The sequence below is a fragment of the Salvelinus namaycush genome, chromosome 3, assembly GCF_016432855.1.
Source record: "Salvelinus namaycush isolate Seneca chromosome 3, SaNama_1.0, whole genome shotgun sequence".
Taxonomy (NCBI): domain Eukaryota; kingdom Metazoa; phylum Chordata; class Actinopteri; order Salmoniformes; family Salmonidae; genus Salvelinus; species Salvelinus namaycush.
In genome coordinates this window covers 58,519,181-58,541,206 of record NC_052309.1, presented here as the reverse complement: position 1 = coordinate 58,541,206, position 22,026 = coordinate 58,519,181, and the positions used below count along the sequence as shown (strand labels likewise).

Below are 22,026 nucleotides of genomic sequence, written 5' to 3'. Positions count from 1 at the left end.
GGCCTTTGGATATGCGCAAATCAGCTATTTTCTACAGTCACGATTATACTCGGTATCGTGATACTTGGCCTGGTATCATATCGTTAGGAAATGTTGGTGTTGCGACAACCTCATTCTGAAAAAGGCCCATTTTTCTTTGCAGTTCAGATTTATTTTTATTTTTGGGGGGGGGCCTCACCAATTTGCATCTCTGCCTCTTACAGATGCAGTCAGACATTTTCTTGCCGAAACAAAGGAAAAACAGAAGCCGGCCACTTCGAAAGCCCCTAGTGGTCCAGGTAAGTCTTTGATCTTAGTCCATTGTTTGGTGCACCTATTGAATTGACAGTTATTCTTAGGACATCTTGAAATCTGAACAGAATGTTTTAATGTGAAATTGTTGTTGTTGTTCCTCCTCAGAGAACACTGCTCCCCCGCACCACTGGAGACACTCCTCAACACGTCTGCTCCTTCTCCATCCTCTCCAACTCATCTGCCACAGGTATGCCACCTGTCAACATAACCCATACACCTAGTTAAAAATATATAAATTAATTAGAAAACATGCTTTTACTTATCTAATCACAGGAAGGAAGTAGGAATGTTTGAAGTATCGGAAAAACATATTTTTTTAGTAATTATGCTGCAGGAATAAAAGGCACTGGGGAGCAGTAATATTCTGTGTTTGGGCCAAAAAATGTTTTATCTAACTATCTGAACAGGGCTAGAAATACTCAACCACACTCACCTCCATAGTTTGGACTTGACTGACTTTTTCTTCTTACTGTCCCCCCCTCAGGAACAGGCTCCTTCCGGCCAATCCAGCCCCGTCTCTCTCCCTCTACCCGTCCCCTCCTCCCCAGAACTCCGCCCATTACCTCTGGCCCTGGGATGTCCAGTCAGCTCTCCAGTACGTACCGCTTCTCTCTACCTGTTCAGGGCCTGAAACTAACTTTTTGGTCCATCAGACACCGTGGCAGGTAGATTTAAAAAATCTACCAGCTACTCAGATTTCTTTCCAAAATTATAAAATAAAACCGATGAGCATGCTTTGATGTTTCTAAAACAAATGTATTACTATTAAATAGCCAAGAAACACGAGGGCAAAGTCTCACTTGAGTAGACTTTAGACCTACCTTTATGCCTGTGCGCAGCAGTGCTGCTGCGCTATACAGGATTCGTAGTTTTTTGACTTTGTGCGATTCATTTACCAGCTAAGAAACAAAACGTCAGAAATACTTTGAAACCAGCTACTGCAGCGTTTATTCACACTTATATATATATATATATATATATATATATATATGCATGCATGCGACATACACCTTAGCCAAATACATTTAAACTCCGTTTTTCACAATTCCCTGTCTTAGGTCAGTTAGGATCACCACTTTATTTTAAGAATGTGAAATGTCCGCATAATAGTAGAGAGAATTATTTATTTCAGCTTTTATTTCTTTCATCACATTCCCAGTGGGTCAGAAGTTTACAGACACTCAATTAGTATTTGGTAGCATTGCCTTTAAATAAAACTTTTCGGGTAGCCTTCCACAAGCTTCCCACAATAAGTTGGGTGAATTTTGGCACATTCCTCCTCGACAGTGCTGGTGTAACTGAGTCAGGTTTTTAGGCCTCCTTGCTCGCTCACGCTTTTTCAGTTCTGCCCACAGATTTTCTATGGGATTGAGGTCAGGGCTTTGTGATGTCCACTCCAATTACTTGACTTAGTTGTCCTTAAGCCATTTTGCCACAACTGTGGAAGTTTGCTTGGGTCAATATCCATTTGGAAGACCCATTTTCAACCACGCTTTAACTTCCTGACTGATGTCTTGAGATGTTGCTTCAATATATCCACATCATTTTCCTACCTCATGATGCCATCTATATTGTGAAGTGCACCAGTCCCTCCTGCAGCAAAGCACTCCCACAACATGATGCTGCCACCCCCGTGCTTCATGGTTGGGATGATGTTCTTCTGCTTGCAAGCCCCCCCCTTTTTCCTCCAAACATAACGATGGTCATTATGGCCAAACAGTTATATTTTTGTTTCATTAGATCAGAGGACATTTCTCCAAAAAGTACGATCTTTGTCCCGATGTGCAGTTGCAAACCGTAGTCTGGCTTTTTATGGTGGTTTTGGAGCAGTGGCTTCTTCCTTGCTGAGCGGCCTTTCAGGTTATGTCGATATAGGACTCGTTTTACTGTGGATGTAGATACTTTTGTACCTGTTTCCTCCAGCATCTTCACAAGGTCCTTTGCTGCTGTTCTGGGATTGATTTACAGAAGTGCTGAAGCGCGTAGTGCGTAAAAATTGTCTATCCTCGTTTGAAACACTCCGAGTTCCAAACTGCCTCTGGAAGCAACATCCTCACAATAACTGTTTGTCTGCAGCTTCATGAAATGGGTTTCCAAGGCCAATCAGCCGTACACAAACCTAAGATTACCATGTGCAATGCCATGCGTCGGCTGGAGTGGTGTATAGCTTGCCGCCATTGAACTCTGGCGCAGTGGAAATGCGTTCTTTGCGGTGGTGAATCAGCAATGATGCCAGGAGAACACTACCTGCCCGAATGCATAGTGCCAACTGTAGTTTGGTGGAGGAGGAATAAGGGTCTGGGGCTGTTTTTCATGGTTTTAGCTAGGCACCTTAGTTCCAGTGAAGGGAAATATTAACGCTACAGCATACAATGACATTCTGGATGATTCTGTGCTTCCAACTTTGTGGCAACAATTTGGAGAAGGCCGTTTCCTGTTTCACCATGACAATGCTCCCGCGCAGAAAGCGAGGTCATTACAGAAATGGTTTGTCGAGATCGGTGTGGAAGAACTTGACTGGCCTGCACAGAGCCCTAACCTCAACCCCACCGAACACCTTTGGGATGAATTGGAACGCCGACTGCGAGCCAGGCCTTATTGCCCAACATCAGTTCCCAACCTTGTGGTGAAATCCTGCATGGAGCCTTCACCGTGTGCTGTCACTTTAAGAGCGCATCAGCAGTAAGGAAGGAGGAAATAAAGACAGCTCTGCTGGCTCTCTGGGTGGTAGCTCTTGGTTGGCACTGCAGTTTGATTGTGTGTGCAATGCTGCAGAAGTCTTGTTTATTTTCAGCGTGTTTAGTTTGTAAAGTGTTTAGCTCAATCATCGGTGTGACCGCTCTAGGTCGTGGTTGTTATCATTTGGGACCGCACCGGTTATGGATCGCATGGATTAGTAGCAACATTGTTGCTAAGCTTTGACATACAAACCATCAGACGGACAGACAGTACAACTGCAAGCCTGAAGTCAACAGCTAAGATCTCTCTTGCTTTCTCTCTTTCTCTTCCCTCTATTGTTCCAGTGCTTTACACTGCAGCAGACTTTCTATTTTTCCTATGCGCTTCCAGTTGATGTTCATTGTCGCTGGACTATTATTGCCATGCCAGAAGTATTTGGGTTGACATTTTAGTTAAAAGGGAGGTTGCTTGCAAGTCTGTGTATTGTTATTTGAACTGTATTGAAGTGGTTTACTAATGAAATGTGGACAAGAAGATTTTGGACATTTTAAGGCCTTTGTTTTGTCTATGAACACACCCACATTCATACCCTCTGCACTCTTCCACTGGGAGGTAATACAGATTATTGCAAATTCTCAAATGTTGATGACTGGGTTCTTTCTTGTAAATTGTTTCTATGAAGTTGCCGTTCAATTGCTCTGCCATTATTATTATTGTATGAGGTATTATTGGTGGGGTTACCCCTGTGCTGTGACATGGGTTTTCTATGGTGTGTTTTAGCCAGTGAAGAGTAAAGATATCTGGCGAACAGGCTACACTCTAGGCAGTCTCTTCTGCTGATGTGTGTGGGTCTGGTAGTGGTATTCTCTCGATCCTACTCTTTTCCTTTCAGGAGAATTAATACCTGCCTGGCGCCCGAACAAAATCATTATCTGTCTCTAACAATACCGCTACAACCTCACAAATGCTTTTGTGGCTGAGTGGAAGAAAGTCCCCTCAGCAATGTTCCAACATCTAGTGGAAAGCTTTCCCAGAAGAGTGGAGGTTGTTATAGTCGCAAAGGGGGAACCAACTCCATATTAATGTCCATGAATTGGGAATGATATGTTTGACGAGCAGGTGTTCACATACTTTGGTCATGTAGAGTATATTGCAATAAATGTGATCATACTTGGTTATTTCATTAACAAATGTGAGAGAGATTCTCGCACTGTAGAGCCCTGTCCACCCACCAACATGGCTGGTGAAATAGACCTCTTACCCGCCAATGCCCAAATCTACTCTAATTTGGCAGGTGGTGGGTGTTCGGTTTAGGCCCTGGTCATGTTTTATTTTTCTCTTTCACCTTTTTAGACCATCTATTTTAAGGCCCATCTAGGCCAGGCCCACTGATGATGGAAATTAGCGCACTCGGAATCTTGACAATTTAACAGGTGATGATTCTATGTTTTTCCATCCAGGTGCCATTGACCTGGCAGCCAAATCAGCAGGCATCATCCCAGGCAGCCCCTGTCGAGAGCTGGAGGCCCCCAGTCCAGACGGAAGGCCCCTCCGGACCTCTCACCCTGGAGTGGTGTATGCTGGTCCTGGTCCTCCCCAGCCACAGCTCCTCCAGCAGGCCTCCTCTGAGGTGAGTGGAACGCTGAAAGAAGGGAAAGAGAAACGGTGATATGTAGAGATCTAAAAGACAATGGACCCTATTTCTACCTGGGTTGTGTTCAAAAGGCTGGACACTGTTTTGAACAAGGGAGGTGCTACAGGAACTTGTCCAATAAGAGCACACATTTTCATATATTTTTACACATTAATTCTCTAACCCTGTATCATTCTTTCCCTAACCCTCCACCAGGTTTTGCTGCAGAACGGCCTCCCCCCTCCGTCTCCAGGAGTAGCAGGTGACTCGCTCCTCTCCCCGCCCAGCGTGGCTTCTCTGCTGGACATCTCTCTCCCAGGACCCCCAGAGGAAGCCATGGCTCCTGGAGGGCCACAAACACACATCAGTGACTCAATCATTGAGCTGGCCATCAACTCAGCACACTACGGTAAGTGAAGGGGGCGTTGTTAGAGGTGCGTGTGCTTCTAAAAATAGGATTTTGTACTGTTTTTGTAGTGTAGCCTGAATCTGTTTACATCTCTCACGTGCTGTCGCTTTCTTTCGCTCTCAGGTGATGAGGCATCCCTCTCTCCTGCCAAGCTGAATGGTAGTGAGTGCTCTAAGCTCCTACCCTGTACCTCAGTCAGCCCCTCCAGAGGCTGGATCCCTTCCCCCAGCCACGACCCTCAGTGGTACCCCAACGACTCCACTGACTCTTCATTTGGCTGCCTGCTATGTAAGACGGACACACATACTTTTATATGTATGTACAGTTGAATTCGGAAGTTTACATGCGCTTAGGTTGGAGTCATTAAAACTTGTTTTTCAACCACTCCACAAATTTCTTTTTAACAAACTAGTTTTGGCAAGTCAGTTAGGGCATCTGCTTTGTGCATGACACAAGTAATTTTTCCAATAATTGTTTACAGATTATTTCACTTATAATTCACTGTATCACAATTCCAGTGGGTTAGAAGTTTACATACACTAAGTTGACTGTGCCTTTAAACAGCTTGGAACATTCCAGAAAATGATGTCATGGCTTTAGAAGCTTCTGATAGGCTAATTGACATAATTTGAGTCAATTGGAGGTGTACCTGTGGATGTATTTCAAGGCCTACCTTCATGCCTCTTTGCTTGACATCATGGGAAAATCAAAAGAAATCAGCCAAGACCTCAGAAACATTGTAGACCTCCAGAAGTCTGGTTCATCCTTGGGAGAAATTTCCAAACGCCTGAAGGTACCTTGTTCATCTGTACAAACAACAGTACGCAAGTATAACCACCATGGGTCCACGCAGCCGTCATACCGCTCAGGAAGGAGACACGTTCTGTCTCCTAGAGATGAATATACTTTGGTGTGAAAGTGCAAATCAATCCCAGAACAACAGCAAGGGACCTTGTGAAGATGCTGGAGGAAACGCTGTTGCGCCTTCTTCACCACACTGTCTGTGGGTGGACCATTTCAGTTTGTACGTGATGTGTACGCCGAGGAACTTAACTTTCCACCTTCTCCACTACTGTCCCATCAATGTGGATAGGGGGGTGCTCCCTCTGCTGTTTCCTGAAGTCCACGATAATCTCCTTTGTTTTGTTGATGTTGAGTGCGAGGTTGTTTTCCTGACGCCACACTCCGAGGGCCCTCACCTCCTCCCTGTAGGCCGTCTCGTCGTTGTTGGTAATCAAGCCTACCACTGTAGTATCGTCAAACTTGATGATTGAGTTGGAGGTGTGCATGGCCACGCGGTCGTGGGTGAACAGGGAGTACAGGAGAGGGCTGAGAACGCACCCTTGTGGGGCCCCAGTGTTGAGGATCAGCTGGGTGGAGATGTTGTTTCCTACCCTCACCACCTGGGGGTGGCCCGTCAAAGTCCAGGACACAGTTGCACAAGGCGGGGTCGAGACCCAGGGTCCAAAGCATAATGACACGTTTGTAGGGCACTAAATGCTGAGCTGTAGTCGATGAACAGCATTCTTACGTAGATATTCCTCTTGTCCAGATGGGTTAGGGCAGTGTGATTGCGATTGCGTCGTCTGGACCTATTGGGGCGGTAAGTAAATTGTAGTGGGTCTAGGGTGTCAGGTAGGGTGGAGGTGATATGATCCTTGACTAGTTTCTCAAAGCACTTCATGATGACAGAAGTGAGTGCTACGGGGCGATAGTTGTTTAGCTCAGTTACCTTAGCTTTCTTGGGAACAGGAACAATGGTGGCCCTCTTGAAGCATGTGGGAACAGCAGACTGGGATAGGGATTGATTGAATATGTCCGCAAACACACCAGCCAGCTGGTCTGCGCATGCTCTGTGGACACAGCTAGGGATGCCATCTGGGCTGGCAGCCCTGCGAGGGTTAACACGTTAAAATGTTTTACTCATGTTGGCTGTGGTGAAGGAGAGTCTGCAGGTTTTGGGAGTGGGCTGTGTCGGTGGCACTGTATTGTCCTCAAAGCGAGCGAAGAAGTTGTTTAGTTTGTCTGGGAGCAAGACGTCGGGGTCCGCGACGGGGCTGGTTTTCTTTTTGTAGTCCGTGATTGACTGTAGACCCTGCCACATTCCTCTCGTGTCTGAGCCGTTGAATTGCGACTCTACTTTGTCTCTATACTGACGCTTAGCTTGTTTGATTGCCGGTCATCTTGCCCTGATTAAAAGCAGTGGATCGCGCTTTCAGTTTTGCGCAAATGCTGCCATCAATCCATTGTTTTCTGGTTGGGGAAGGTTTTAATAGTCGCTGTTGTACCAACATCACCGATGCACTTGCTAGTAAACTCACTCACCGAATCAGCGTGTACGCACATCAATGTTGTTCAACGCTATCCTGGAACATATCCCAGTCCACGTGATCGAAGCAATCTTGAATTGTGGAATCAGATTGGTCGGACCAGCGTTGACCAGACCTGAGCATGGGCGTTTCCGCTTTGTATGCGTCGCAGAAGTTAGTAACAATGATCCAGAATTTTCCCAACCCGGGTCGCGCATTCGGTATGCTGATAAAATTTAGGGAACCTTGTTTTCAGATTATCCTTGTTAAAATCCCCAGCTACAATAAATGCAGCCTCAGGATATATGGTTTCCAGTTTACATAGAGTCCAATGAAGTTCTTTCAGGGCCGTCGAGGTGTCTGCTTGGGGGGGAGATGTACATGACTGTGATTATAATCGAAGATAATTTTCTTGGTAGATAATGCGGTCGGCATTTGATTGTAAGGAAATACTAATTGAGTGTATGTAAACTTCTGACCCACTGGGAATGTGATGATAGAAATAAAAGCTGAAATAAATCATTCTCTCTACTATTATGCTGACATTTCACATTCTTAAAATTAAGTGGTGATCCTAACTGACCTAAAACAGACAATTTTTACTAAGATTAAATTTCAGGAATTGTGAAAAACTGAGATAAAATGTATTTGGCTAAGGTGTATGTATAAACTTCCGACTTCAACTGCATGTATGCAAACACACACGTACAGTATATACGCACACGCAGCCACTATCACCAGTCTCTGGCAATGATGACTTTCTATTGAACTGAACCTGATGATGAAGCCAATTGAAGCAGGATTACTCTGAGCCCAGAAGCATTAGCTCAACTGAGATTTGTTTTGAATTGTGTTGTCTCAATTTCAAACAATTTTAACTCACCCCCCCCCCAACAGCGAGCCTGGTGTCCCCTGATAAGGGAAGACGAAGTTCCCTGACCCCCTCCGGCCCCTCCAGTGGGACAGCCCTCCTCGGACCCAGGTTTCTGGACTGCAACTCCCATGATTCCTTTCAGTCCCGCGGCCTGCCAGACGTAGCGGAGGTAAGACCACCCCAGTAGGAAGCATATTACTACATCCCTCCCTTGCACGATTTTCACCTTTTTGTTTCTCTACAGTTTAAATCAAATGTATTTGTCACATGCGCCAAATACAACAGGTGTAGCCTTACCGTGAAATGCTTACTTACAAGCCCTTAACCAACACTAGTTTTAAGAAAAATATTTACTAAATAAACTAAAGTAAAAAAATAAAAGAGCAACAATAAAATAACAAGAAAGAGGCTTTATACAGGGGGTACCGAGTCAATGTGAGGGGGTACAGGTTAGTCGAGGTAGTATGTGTACAGTACCAGTCAAAAGTTTGACACGTACTCATTCCAAGGTTTTTCTTTATTTTTACTTTTTTCTACATTGTAGAATAATAGTGAAGACATCAAAACTATGATATAACACATATTGAATCATGTAGAAACCAAAAAAGTATTAAACAAATCAAAATATTTTTCAGGTTGTTCAAATAGCCACCCTTTGCCTTGATGACAGCTTTGAACTCTCTTGGCATTCTCTCAACCAGCTTCACCTGGAATGCTTTTCCAACAGTCTTGAAGGAGTTCCCACATGCTGAGCACTTGTAGGCTGCTTTTCCTTCACTCTGCGGTCCAACTCATCCCAAACCATCTCAGTTGCGTTGAGGTCGGGTTATTGTGGTGGCCAGGTCATCTGATGCAGCACTCCATCACTCTCCTTGGTCAAATAGCCCTTACACAGCCTGGAGGCGTGTTGTGTCAGTGGCCTGTTGAAAAACAAATGATAGTCCCACTAAGCGCAAACCAGTTGGTATGGCGTATCGCTGCAGAATGCTGTGGTTGCCTTGCTGGTTAAGTGTGCCTTGAATTCTAAATAAATGACCAACAGTGTCACCAGCAAAGCACCATCACACCACCTCCTCCATGCTTCACAATAGGAACCGCACATGCGGAGATCATCTGTTCACCTACTCTGCGTCTCACAAAGACACGGTGGTTGGAACCAAAAATCTCAAATTTGGACTCCTCAGACCAAAGGACAGATTTCCACTGGTCTAATGTCCATCGTGTTTCTTGGCCCAAGCAAGTCTTCTTCTTATTGGTGTCCTTCAGTAGTGGATTCTTTGCAGGAATTTGACCATGAAGGCCTGATTCACGCGTTCTCCTCTGAACAGTTGATGTCTGTTAGTTGAACTCTGAATCATTTATTTGGACTGTAATTTCTGAGGCTGGTAAATCTCTAATGAACTTGTCCTTTGCAGCAGAGGTAACTCTGGCTGTTCCTTTCCTGTGGTCATCCTCATGAGAGCCAGTTTCCTCATAGCGCATGATGGTTTTTGCTTCTGCACTTGAAGAAACTTTCAAAGTTCCTGAAGTTTTCCACATTGACTGACCATTGTCTTAAAGTAATGACGGACTGTCATTTCGCTTTGCTTATTTGAGCTGTTCTTGCCATATGGACTTGGTCTTTTACCAAATAGCCCTATCTTCTGTATACCACCCCTACCTTGTCACAACACAACTGATTGGCTCAAACAAAAGAAATTCAAAGAAATTCCACAAATTAACTTTTAACAAGGCACACCTGTTAATTGAAATGCATTCCTCATGAAGCTGGTTGAGAGAATGCCAAGAGTGTGCAAAGCTGTCATCACACAAAGGGCGGCTGTTTTTGAAGAATCTCAAATATAAAATGTGTTTTGATTTGTTAACACTTTGGGTTATTACATGATTCCATATGTGTCATAGTTTTGATGTCTTCACTATTATTCTACAATGTAGAAAAGAGTCAAAATAAAGAAGAACCCCGGAATGAGTAGGTGTGTCCAAACTTTTGACTGGTGCTGTACATGTAGGGATGGGTAAAGTGACTAGTTAATAGATCATAAATATAGAGTAGTGGCAACGTAAAAAAGTGGGGTCAATGCAAATAGTCCAGGAAACCATTTGAGTTGCTGTTCAGTAGACTTATGGCTTGGGGGTAGAAGCTGTTAAGGAGCTTTTTGGACCCAGACTTGGTGCTCCGGTACCGCTTGCCGTGCAGGAGCAGAGAGAACAGTCTGACTAGGGTGGCTGGAGTCTTTGGCAATTTTTATGGCCGTCCTCTGACACCGCCTGGTATAGAGGTCCTAGGTGGCAGGAAGCTTTGCCCCAGAGATGTATTGGGCCGTATGCACTACCCTTCGTAGCGCCTTGCGGTCAGAGGTCTAGCAGTTACCATACCAGGCGGGGATGCAACCGGTCAGGATGCTCTCAATGGTGCAGCTGAATAACTTTTTGAGGATCTCAAGGACCCATTTCAAATCTTTGAAGTCTCCTGAGGGGGAATAGGCGTTGTCGTGCCCTCTTCACAACCGTCTTGTTGTGTTTGGACTAGGGCTGGGCGATATTGCCAAAATATAATATCATATATGGTATTTTTCAAATTTGACGGTATGTTTTTGATTTAATAAAAGTGTGGCCACACACACACTTATTTATTTATTTCAGTCTGGCTTTCTACATTCTGATTGTTTTATACTGCTCAATTCAACTTCAACCTAACATTTCCTGCATTTCCATAAATTTCTGCATTTCCTGCACTCATTTGAGATCATTGCCACGATATGGGCAAAAAATCTAGGCCTTAATTTTACCAAATGTTGCGATTTTAGATCAAAACAGTTGGGTGAACTTTTGGAATCATGGAAATAGAATATTTATTCTAATTCTATAGTTAGAATATAAATAATAGGGGGCACTTTGAATGCAGTGTTTGACATGACAACGAATGAAGATGCCATGGACGAGTTAATGTGACAGGGTAGGATCCAAAGTGATGTTCCGTGGACCCTATAATCTTTGGCTACATTAAATCTTTATTCATGTAGCCAACATATTCATGCTTCACCTATTCCTCATTGATTTAGAAAATACTGTTACACAAACAACATGCTGATTTAGGCCTCCGCCAACATTGGTATCAGGCTGTATTAGCTAGCTACGTTTGCCCCTTCTCAGTACTTTTGTTAGCTTAGCTCGTTAGCTAGCCAGCTAACTAGCGATTAGCATTAGTGGCTAACACGAACTAATATTGTAATTATAGAACACTTGTGGATTTATATTAAGATCAAATTGGAAACAACATTGTTGCATGTGCTGCATTGACCATGCAAACTGAACGAAAGTGTCTCGTGGTCAAGCGACAACAAATGCGCTCTTTGAGTGACGGGTTGGGACTAGGTCTGTGTGGAAAGCGGCATGGGAAGAGAGCGGAGAGGGATGAGTCAAGTAGCGGCGTAAACTATACAAATGGACGTTACACACGCCGTATCACATTTAACAAACCAAACATTCAAATGCCGTTATAGACGGTAAAGTAAAAATCCAAACCGGTCCGTGCATCAATAACGGTATATAGAAAAATACGGTATACCGCCCAGCCCTAGTTTGGACCATGATAGTTTTGTTGGTGATGTGGACAGAAGCTCTCAACCTGCTCCACTACAGCCCCATTGATGAGAATGGGGGTGTGCTCGACCTCCTTTTCCTGTAGTCCACGATCATCTCCTTTTGTCTTGATCACGTTGAGGGAAAGGTTTTTGCCACACTTCCAGGTCTCTGACCACCTCCCTATAGGCTGTTTCCGGTGCAGGCAAGCTTAATGATGGTGTTGGAGGTGTGCTTGGCCACGCAGTCATGGGTGAACAGGGAGCGCAGGAGGGGACTAAGCACCACCCCTGAGGGGCCCACGTGTTAAGGATCGGCATGGCAGATGTTGTTGCCTACCCTTACCACGACCCTTCAGGAAGTCCAGGATCCAGTTCCAGAGGGAGGTGTTTAGTCCCAGAGTCCTTAGCTTAGTGATGAGCTTTGAGGGCACTATTGTGTTGAACGCTGAGCTGTAGTCAATGAACAGCGTTCTCAAGTAGGTGTTCCTTTTGTCCGGGTGTGAAAGGGCAGTGTTAAGTGCAATAGAGATTGTGCCATCTGTGGATCTGTTGGGGCGGATTGCAAATTGGAGTGGGTCTAGGGTTTCTGGTATGATGGTGTTGTGAGCCATGACCAGCCTTTCATGGCACTTCATGGCTACCGGCATGAGTGCTACGGGTCAGTAGTCATTTAGGCAGGTTACCTTGGTCTGCTTGAAACATATAGGTATTACAGACTCAGCCAGGGACAGGTTGCAAATGTCAGTGAAGACACTTGCCAGTTGGTCAGCGCATGCTCGGAGTACACGTCCAGGCAATCCGTCTGGCCTTGTGAATGTTGACCTGTTTAAAGGTCTTACTCACATCGGCTACGGTGAGTGTGATCAGTCGTCCGGAACAGTTGGTGCTCTCATACATGCTTCAGTGTTGCTTGCCTCGAAGAGCGCAAGTCACTTAGAACGTCTGGTAGGCTTGTGTCACTGGGCAGCTTGTTTTGAGTTTGAATCCGTTATATTGTATTTTTTTAGAGCAACAACAAATTCATTATTTTTGGGCATATTTATCAAAAACAAGATTCAAATGTTGGTCACTCCCTTGTCAATACTCTGGAAGCATGTTCTTCAGTTATTCCGTGACTATCTAATATGTGGTTATCTTCATCCCTGCAGGTAGACACCCAGCTGGCCTGCATGATGAGTGAGAGCAGCGTGGATTACATCGCCCGCTTCAACGATTTGGCACAGGAGCTGGCTGTCACAGAGCCGCACCTCACACCCTCATAAATTTGAAATAATCTGGGGCAGGGTTTAGGATCTGTCTGTCAGTTGCCCCTCCCACTCCTTCAGAAGTGCAAGGATGTAGGGGGTGGAGAGACACTCCTTCACCTATATAGTTTGTGAAAGAAAGTGCAATAACCAAGGCCATTGGCCTGAACAGAAGAAGCGCTCAGATCTACCTTGGCACAGTCCAACTGGAACAGGTTTAAACTCTTTCTGATGGTTTCTAATGGGTTCTGAAATGGTTTCCTCTGGTTCTGAAGGCCTGTGGACCAGTTTTAACTGGTTCTGATTGGTTTGGAATCGATTTCAACTGATTCTGATGGGTTCGGAAACAGTTTCAGATAGTTCTGACTGATTTCAACTGGTTCTTATGGGTTCCAGCTGGCTTGTTTGTTTGGACCATTCTGTCTGTTCTGCCTAGCGAGCCACCCGTTTACAAAACACAACCTCATGTAAAGAAAAAAACAATGCCATATATGAACAAAAGACTGGGTCTGTCCTTGTCCTCTTGTCTCCCTCTTCCCTCTGAGAAATATCAAACCGAAGACATTTGAATGCAAAATGTAAATGTCAGACAAACTTAAAAATAACTACTGATGAACTTCTGAACTGCGTGTCCTTCTCCGTCTTGTCAGTTTAATACGTCCACATGAACTAACACCACTTAATAATTTAATCTGTTGAAACTGAACAAGCCATATGAGTGGAACTGATATGAATTTGTATCCCAGGCCAAGCATACGTGTGTCTCTCCCTCCATATCAATGCAAAAAAGTTTGACACTCCACTTGAACATCTACTCCAACTCACCCAGCAACATATCTGTGTTAGTCTCTGTTTTTTCTTCTCAACCAATGCTTTGAAACTACCTAAAACCTCATTTCAGTTTTCTGTAGCAAAATGTTTTGTAACGTTGCGCCCTACTGAATGCAACCCGTGTGTGCTTTTGTTTAACACCACAGCACTCTATCCTATGATGCCTGGTTGGTTGTCAGTCGAGGGGTGTGTTTTAGAGGTCCCCAGCTGACTAAAGGATCAATCATATTATGAGGGTTTTTAGACACAGAAATATGGTCACGCTCCAGGATGACTAAATTGGAGATGTTGCATCAACCAATGTTTGTATCATCGACTATGCAGTCCGGCATCAGATTACTACGCTCGAGTTCCTGCCTGACTACATTGCAGCAAATGTCAGAACTGATGAAGCTTGTTTCCAGGACTAACTGTCCAAAATGGCACCCTATTTCCTATATAGTGCACTGCTTTTGACCAGAACCTATAGGGCCAAGGTCAAAAGGAGTATGCTATGTAGGGAATAGGTTGCCAATTCGGACACACCCAATGCCTAGATGTCAGCTAAGGATTTTGATATGAGTAATCACATTGACACAATGTTCAAATACTAAATGTCCGATTTTTATTTAATTTAACACACTAAAAGAAATGTTCAAGCTACAAATGTGGATTATGTCTAAAGACTTCTATAGCGGGTGTCTTTTAAATTGGGGCATGGAGTCCTTTCTCTTTGTGTGTAAATGTAATCTTTAACAGTTCCAGTATTCACTGCGCTTTTGTAACATTATACTGTAAATTATTCTTATTTGGACTATTTATTGTAAACCGGTTGAGAAATTTGTTTTAAAATGAGCTATATGTAATATTTTTGCATTGTAATTTCAGACAAATACCATAATATATCAGCAGTAATATTGGAGTGTTTAACCATGTTTAATAAAAAAAAAACGATTTAAAAATTGGGCCCATACAAAATTCGTCGTCATTAGTTACTTTAGCCACAATGTCAGAGTTAGTGTGATATTGTATGTATTCCGGTTTATGGTTCGTGGGCAATGACCAATCAGATGAGGTGGTGTGTGTGTGTATGCCAACCGGCTTGCGGGGGAGACGAGAGCCATGCATTTCTTTTATCTAGTGTTCCATCAATGATTCGTTTTTTTTTTTTTTGCTATAATAAAACCAACTAAATGCAAAAGGGTAATCAGATGTCTTATTCAAAGTCCGCTTGCAAGCTTATCATTTTTTCCCTTACTCATAGTTACTTTTCTTAAGCCAAAATAGGTTTACTTCAATATCTGTATTTTTAAAATGGCATGTAGACAAACAAATTGATATCTTGATTTTAGATTTGTTTTAGCCACTTAACATAGCCTTGCAGTCCACCTTTTTGGTATTTTGTACCAGTTTCCATTTGTACAAAGGCATAGAATATGCCAAAACACTTTCATAATTATAATTCGACTTACATGGCACATTTCTAGACACCCAAAGCTCTTTACAGTGTAAGGGGTACGGCGGAGCTCAGGTCCTCACTAGTATATACAATCTTATGTTATACGAGGGAAATTGTATTTATGTAGCTAGGGCTGATGGTGAGGACTTGTGAAGAGCAGAATCAACAACCTCTGCATAATCATAACATTTGCTTCGTGAGAAGGTGTTAAGTTCACAGTTAGCTATTATGTGAATCTAAAAAGTACAAGTGGCCTGGCTTTGGCCCTAAGTGAGAGCAGGTCCGCCGGAGCCATGGCCCAGTGAGACAGATGCCGGTCTGCATAGTTGAAAACAGAAAAATCTGAGCCTTTTGGGGGAAATGCTGTATGGAAATGTGCAATTACATACTCAATTACAAAAATAATAGTAATTATTAGCCCATCCAGGTTCTTCAGAGGACAAAAGTTAATTAGTTTTACATGTGGTTTTTAGATATCAAATCTTATTGGTCACATACACATGGTTAGCAGATGTTATTGCGAGTGTAGCAAAATGCTTATGCTTCTAATTCCGACAGTGCAATAATATATAACAATCTAACAAATTCACAATGACTACCTTATACACCCAAATGTAAAGGGATGAATAAGAATATGTACATATAAATATATGGATGAGTGATGGCTGTGCGGCATATGCAAGATGCAGTAGATGGTATAGAATACAGTATATAAATATGAGATGAGTAATGTAGGATATGTTAACATTTATTAAAGTGGCGTTATTTAAAGTGACTAGTGATCCATTTATTAAAGTGGCAAGAGATTTGAGTCTATGTTGGCAACAGCCTTTCTGTTAGTGATGGCTGTTTAACAGTCTGATGGCCTTGAGATAGAAGCTGTTTTTCAGTCTCTCGGTCCCAACTTTGATGCACCTGTACTGACCTCGCCTTCTGGATGATAGCGGGGAGAACAGGCAGTGGCTCGGGTGGTTGTTGTTCTTGATTATCTTTTTGGCCTTCCTGTGACATCGGGTGCTCTAGATGTGCCTTGGAATAGCAGGTAGTTTTCCCCCGGTGATGCGTTGTGCAGACCTCACTACCCTCTGGAGAGTCTTGCGGTGGTGCAGTTGCCAAACCAGGCAGTGATACAGCCCGACAGGATGCTCTCGATTGTGCACCTGTAAAAGTTTGAGTGTTTTAGGTGACAAGCCGAATTTCTTCAGCTTCCTGAGGTTGTTCGAGGTGCTGTTGCTCCTTCTTCACCATGCTGTTTGATATTGTTTTATACATTGTTCATACAGTATTACATACAGTATGAAATGAATGCTCTCGCACTGGATAAGAGCGTCCGCTAAATGACAAATGTACATGGTACTTTTTTTTATACACAGTATTACATGATAAGAATACAGTTTGATATCATGACATACTCTTGCAATAAGTGCCATAGGATCTTTAGTGACCAGAGTTGGGGCACTCGTTTTTAAAGTCAGTCAATAAAATTGAAGATGGGACTGAGGAACATTCCATTGTTTGTTAGTTAGTACTTCAATATTATTAAAAGTACATGGTATAAATGACAAAGATCTGTCTTTGAACTGACTGCCTTCTTGCTAATTTCAGCAAAATATTTCTCTTTGGCTTTTGTTTGACTTTCCCCTGGTGGCATTCATATGTCTTTGTTCCCACAACTTGAAACGGAACACATTTGAATGGGAGACTTTTACTCTCTCAACCAAGTTTTTTTTCCGTTCCAAAGGCTGTGCATCTGAAGGGCAACAGATGAGGCCTCCCGCTCTTTTCTATTCCATCAGCGTCACTCAGAGGCGTGGTTATTTCACAAGCAGAATCATCAATGGCAGAAATTGCCCTGACATTACCTAGTTGCTAAAATGCTGTAAGTTGTTTATATTCAGCCTAAGTATTGCAATTCACCTAGCTTCCACATGGGTGAGACATTCTACACGTACAGTGCATTCGGAAAGTATTCAGACACCTTTTTCCAAATTTTGTTACATTACAGCCTTATTCTAAAATGTATTAAATTGTTTTTTGCTCATCAATCTACACAATACCCCATAATGACAAAGCAAAAACAGGTTTTTAGACATTTTTGCAAATTTATAACAAATTACATAAGTATTCACACCCTTTGCTATGAGACTCAATTTAGCTCAGGTGCATCCTGTTTCAATTGATCATCCTTAAGATGTTTCTACAACTTGATTGGAGTCCAGCTGTGGTAAATATCAATTGATTGGAAATTATTTGGAAAGGCATACACCTGTCTATACAAGGTCACACAGTTGACAATGCATGTCAGAGCAAAAACCAAGCCATGAGGTCAAAGGAATTGTCCGTAGAGCTCTGAGACAGGATTGTGTCGAGGCACAGAGAGGTGACCAAGAACCCAAGGGTCACTCTGACAGAGCTCCAGAGTTCCTCTGTGGAGATGGTTGTCCTTTTGGAAGTTTCTCCCATCTCTGCTGCACTCCACCAATAATGCCTTTATGGTAGAGTGGGCAGACAAAAGCCACTCCTCAGTAAAAGGCACATGACAGCCCGCTTGGAGTTTGCCAAAGGGCACCTAAAGGACTCTCAGTCCATGAGAAACAAAATTATTTGTTATTATTTGATTGAACTCTGGCCTGAATGCCAAGCGTCACGTTCTGGAGGAAACCTTGCACCATCCCTACGGTGAATCATGGTGGTGGCAGCATCATGCTGTGGGGATGTTTTTCAGCAGCAGGGACTAGGAGACTAGTCAGAATGAGGAATAGATGAACGGAGCAAAGAACAGAGATCCTTGATGAGAACTTGCTCCAGAGCACGCAGGACCTCAGACTGGGGTGAAGGTTCACCTTCCAACAGGTCAAGTCTCTGAATGTCCTTGAGTGTCCCGGACTTGAACTCAATCGACCATCTCTGGAGAGACCTGAAAATAGCTGTGCAGTGATGCTCCCCATCCAACTTGACAAAGCTTGAGAGGCTCTGCAGAGAAGAATGGGAGAAACTCCCCAAATACAGGTGTGCCATGCTTGTAGCGTCATACCCAAGAAGACTCAAGGCTGTAATCGCTGCCAAAGGTGATTCAAAAAAGTACTGCGTAAATGGTCTGAATACTTAAGTAAATGTGATATTTCAGTTTATTTGTAATAAATGTGCAAATATTTCTAAACTGTTTTTTTCCTTGTCGTTAGGGGGTGTTGTGTGTAGATTGAGAGAGAGAAAAACAATTCAATCCATTTTAGAGAATGGCGATGCTGGAGAGACCGATGAGTAATAGGAAAGTCTAGTGCGGGGTGAGATGGGCTAGCACCCCACCACAGTCCTCTGCAAGGGGGCAACCCCAAGCAAACCAAAAGGAACCATACCCCCAGGGCCTTCCGAGAGGGGTTTACGTGGACGGATAACACTAACGACAAGGCTTGTGGAACAAGATGCCACTGCATAAAACTGTAGGAACAAAAGGACTACAAATCTACTAAACAAAGGCGAAGTTCCGACCTGAGCCAACAAAGCAGCAGTGCACAGACTTGGTATCTGGTGAGACGCAGGAGGTTTCCAGCCAGGAAACGCACCACAGTGCTGAAGACTTCTACGCAGCTGAAAAACTTGGAGGCTGTTACGCCTTCAGAGGAGGAGAAAGTCAGAGACCCCAGAGAATGTGGAACCCAGAGCAAGGAATGTCAAGTGGCCACAGATTAACAACAAAGCAGCCACAGATTAACAACAAAGCAGCCTGGCAACAGCTGGATGATGACATGGACAACATCTTAGAAACAACACTGGTGGGAAATGTGGAAAAGACACTCACTTCCTTGTTCAAGCTTGTGCAAGCTTGTGCCCGCGGTGAGCAGTGAAATATTTGACAACGAAGAAGCCAAGAGAGCAACGGGCAACAATCAACCCAACAGACAGAAAGTGGAGGTTTTAAGGCTTTGCAAAGAACTGCAGTCACTCGTGAAGCGCTTCAGGGAGGCAGATGCCACACAACGCAAAGCGCTACAGGAGCTGCAGGACACAGAGTAACCGTGAAGTCACTCCTGAATGCGGAAATGGCAAGAACAAGGAGACGGGAGACAGCAAAGGAGAGGGCCAAGTTTATCTCCAACCCCTTCCACTTAATTTAATTTACACTGGAAGGGGAGAGATCTGGCAATCTTCAGGCAACTAAGGTGGCGATAGAAGGGTACCTACCTCAAAGAAACATACTCCGACCAGGGAAGGAACTAACCTTTTGGGCCGTGCCTGAGAATTTCACCAATCGACCAACCTGAGTTCCAACATGGAGGGAAGTCGTGGTGAAAAAGGCCAGAGCAAGATCGGCACCTGGTCCAAATGGATTTCCATACAAGGTCTACAAAATGTGCCCTAAACTCCTATGCAGGCTATGGAAGCTGATCAGAATGTTTGGAGGAAGGGAGAGATACCAACATGCTGGCTGAGACCCTCTGCCAAAGACCTGATGATACAAGGTGCCATGTTTGAGGTCAGAACAGGAAGGAAAATGGTCTGCCACCAATGCCGTCAACCAGTCCGAGAGCAGGCTGCAGCACAGTGACATAGTGGGGAACATCTGCCAAGGAAGACAGGGCTTTGGAACAGCACAAACCACATGCTGGGCCAAAGCCAACATCACCAAAAGGAGGCAGCAGGAAGTCAGGAAAGTGGGGGAGGAACAGAAAAGGGCTAAAGCAGTATGGTTGGGAGCACAGTGAGCCTGGACAAGGTAGGATGAAGCCTGCCAGAATCCACTTCCTGTTAAGATCCGTCAATGACGTGCTCCCATCCTCCACTAACATACATAGGGTTTTTAGTGAGGCTCCTCTGTAACAAACCTGTCACCCTCTCCCAAGGCCGCTACAGGGCTCCCAAGTGGCGCAGTGGTCTAAGGCACTGCATCTCAGCTAGAGGCGTCACTACAGACAACCTGGTTCGAATCCAGACTGTATCACCACCAGGACGTGATTGGGAGTCCCATAGGACGGCGCACAATTGGCCCAGCGTCGTCTGATTTTGGCCGGTGTAGGCCGTCATTGTAAATAAGAATTTGTTCTTAACTGACTTGCCTAGTTAAATAAAGGTTAAAAAACAGATGGAGGCATGACCAAGTTGAGGTAACTGGCCGATATCCTCGATGGAGAGGAGGAAAAAGATGACCCACCAACAAAGGCCACCACATCAACTTCGTCAGGCTTGGAGAACTGGGAGCAGGCAGAGCCAAGAAAGATGGCATCCTAGAACAAGCCAGGACGTGGGAGATGCATGCTGACCTGGACAGACGGCTAAGCTTCCCCCTGACATTGTTGTCACTACTCTCCGTCCACACATCATGATATCGGCAGAGATGGCGAAAAAGCTGCGAGTAGAGGTGCGAAGAGGTATACCAGCGCAAGATGGCAAAATATGCAATCCTGGCAAATGAGGTGCGAGGAAAGGGATGGAGTGTCTGCGTTTACCCGGTTGAAGTCGGCTGCCGCTGTGTCCGAATACCCGTACTTGCGTTCTAAATCGTAGGCATTTTGGGTATGTAAAAAAAGTTGTATATTAGCAATCAACAAATGAAATGTATTTATAAAGCCCTTTTTACGTCAGTAGTTGTCAAAGTGCTTATACAGAAAACCAACCTAAAACCCTAAGAGCAAGCAATGCAGTAGTAGAAGCACAGCTTCTCTACTTCCGGCGCCGACCAAGATGGCCGCCTCGCTTCGCGTTCCTTGGAAAATATGCAGTATTTTGTTTTTTTATGTGTTATTCCTTACATTGGTACCCCAGGTAATCTTAGGTTTCATTACATACAGTCGGGAGGAACTACTGAATATAAGAGCAACGTCAACTCACCATCGTTCCAACCAGGAATATGACTTTCCCGAAACGGATCCAGTGTTTTGCCTTCCACCCAATACAATGGATCTGATCCCAGCCGGCGACCCTATGCGACGCCGAAAAAGGGGCAAACGTAGCGGTCTCCTGGTCAGGCTTCGGAGACGGGCACATCGCGCTCCACTCCCTAGCATACTACTCGCCAATGTCCAGTCTCTTGACAATAAGGTTGATGAAATCCGAGCACAGGTAACATTCCAGAGGGACATCAGAGATTGTAACGTTCTCTGCTTCACGGAAACATGGCTAACTCAAGAGACGCTAACGGAGTCGGTGCAGCCAGCTGGTTTCTTCACGCATCGCGCCGACAGAAACATACATCTTTCTGGTAAGAAGAGGGGTGGGGGGGTATGCCTTATGATTAACGAGACGTGGTGTGATCATAACAACATACAGGAACTCAAGTCATTCTGTTCACCTGATCTAGAACTCCTCACAATCAAATGTCGACCGCATTATCTACCAAGGGAATTCTCTTCGATTATAATCACAGCCGTATATATTCCCCCCCAAGCAGACACAACGATGGCCCTGAAAGAACTTTATCTGACTCTTTGTAAACTGGAAACCACACACCCTGAGGCTGCATTCATCGTAGCTGGGGATTTTAACAAGGCCAATCTGAAAACAAAACTCCCTAAATTCTATCAGCATATCGATTGTGCTACCAGGGCTGGTAAAACCTTGGATCACTGCTACACTAACTTCCGCGACGCATATAAGGCCCTCCCTCGCCCTCCTTTCGGAAAAGCTGACCACGACTCCATTTTGTTGCTTCCAGCCTACAAACAGAAACTAAAACAACAAGCTCCCTCGCTCAGGTCTGTTCAACGCTGGTCCGACCAATCTGATTCCACGTTTCA

At 44.2% G+C, this 22,026-nt stretch overlaps 1 protein-coding gene across 1 annotated transcript in view; it reads left to right on the top strand.

Annotated features, from left to right (window-relative positions):
* The window catches only part of cramp1 (cramped chromatin regulator homolog 1), a 45,233-nt gene extending 29,319 nt beyond the window's left edge, over positions 1-15,914 (top strand). Inside the window, exons 13-20 of the mRNA XM_038979895.1 lie at positions 204-278; positions 400-481; positions 779-889; positions 4,434-4,603; positions 4,823-5,015; positions 5,139-5,303; positions 8,222-8,367; positions 12,931-15,914. Of these exons, the coding sequence (XP_038835823.1) occupies positions 204-278; positions 400-481; positions 779-889; positions 4,434-4,603; positions 4,823-5,015; positions 5,139-5,303; positions 8,222-8,367; positions 12,931-13,044 (1,056 nt within the window). The 3' untranslated portion in view covers positions 13,045-15,914. The remainder of the gene's footprint in view (positions 1-203; positions 279-399; positions 482-778; positions 890-4,433; positions 4,604-4,822; positions 5,016-5,138; positions 5,304-8,221; positions 8,368-12,930) is intronic.
* The last annotated feature ends 6,112 nt before the right edge of the window (positions 15,915-22,026 follow it).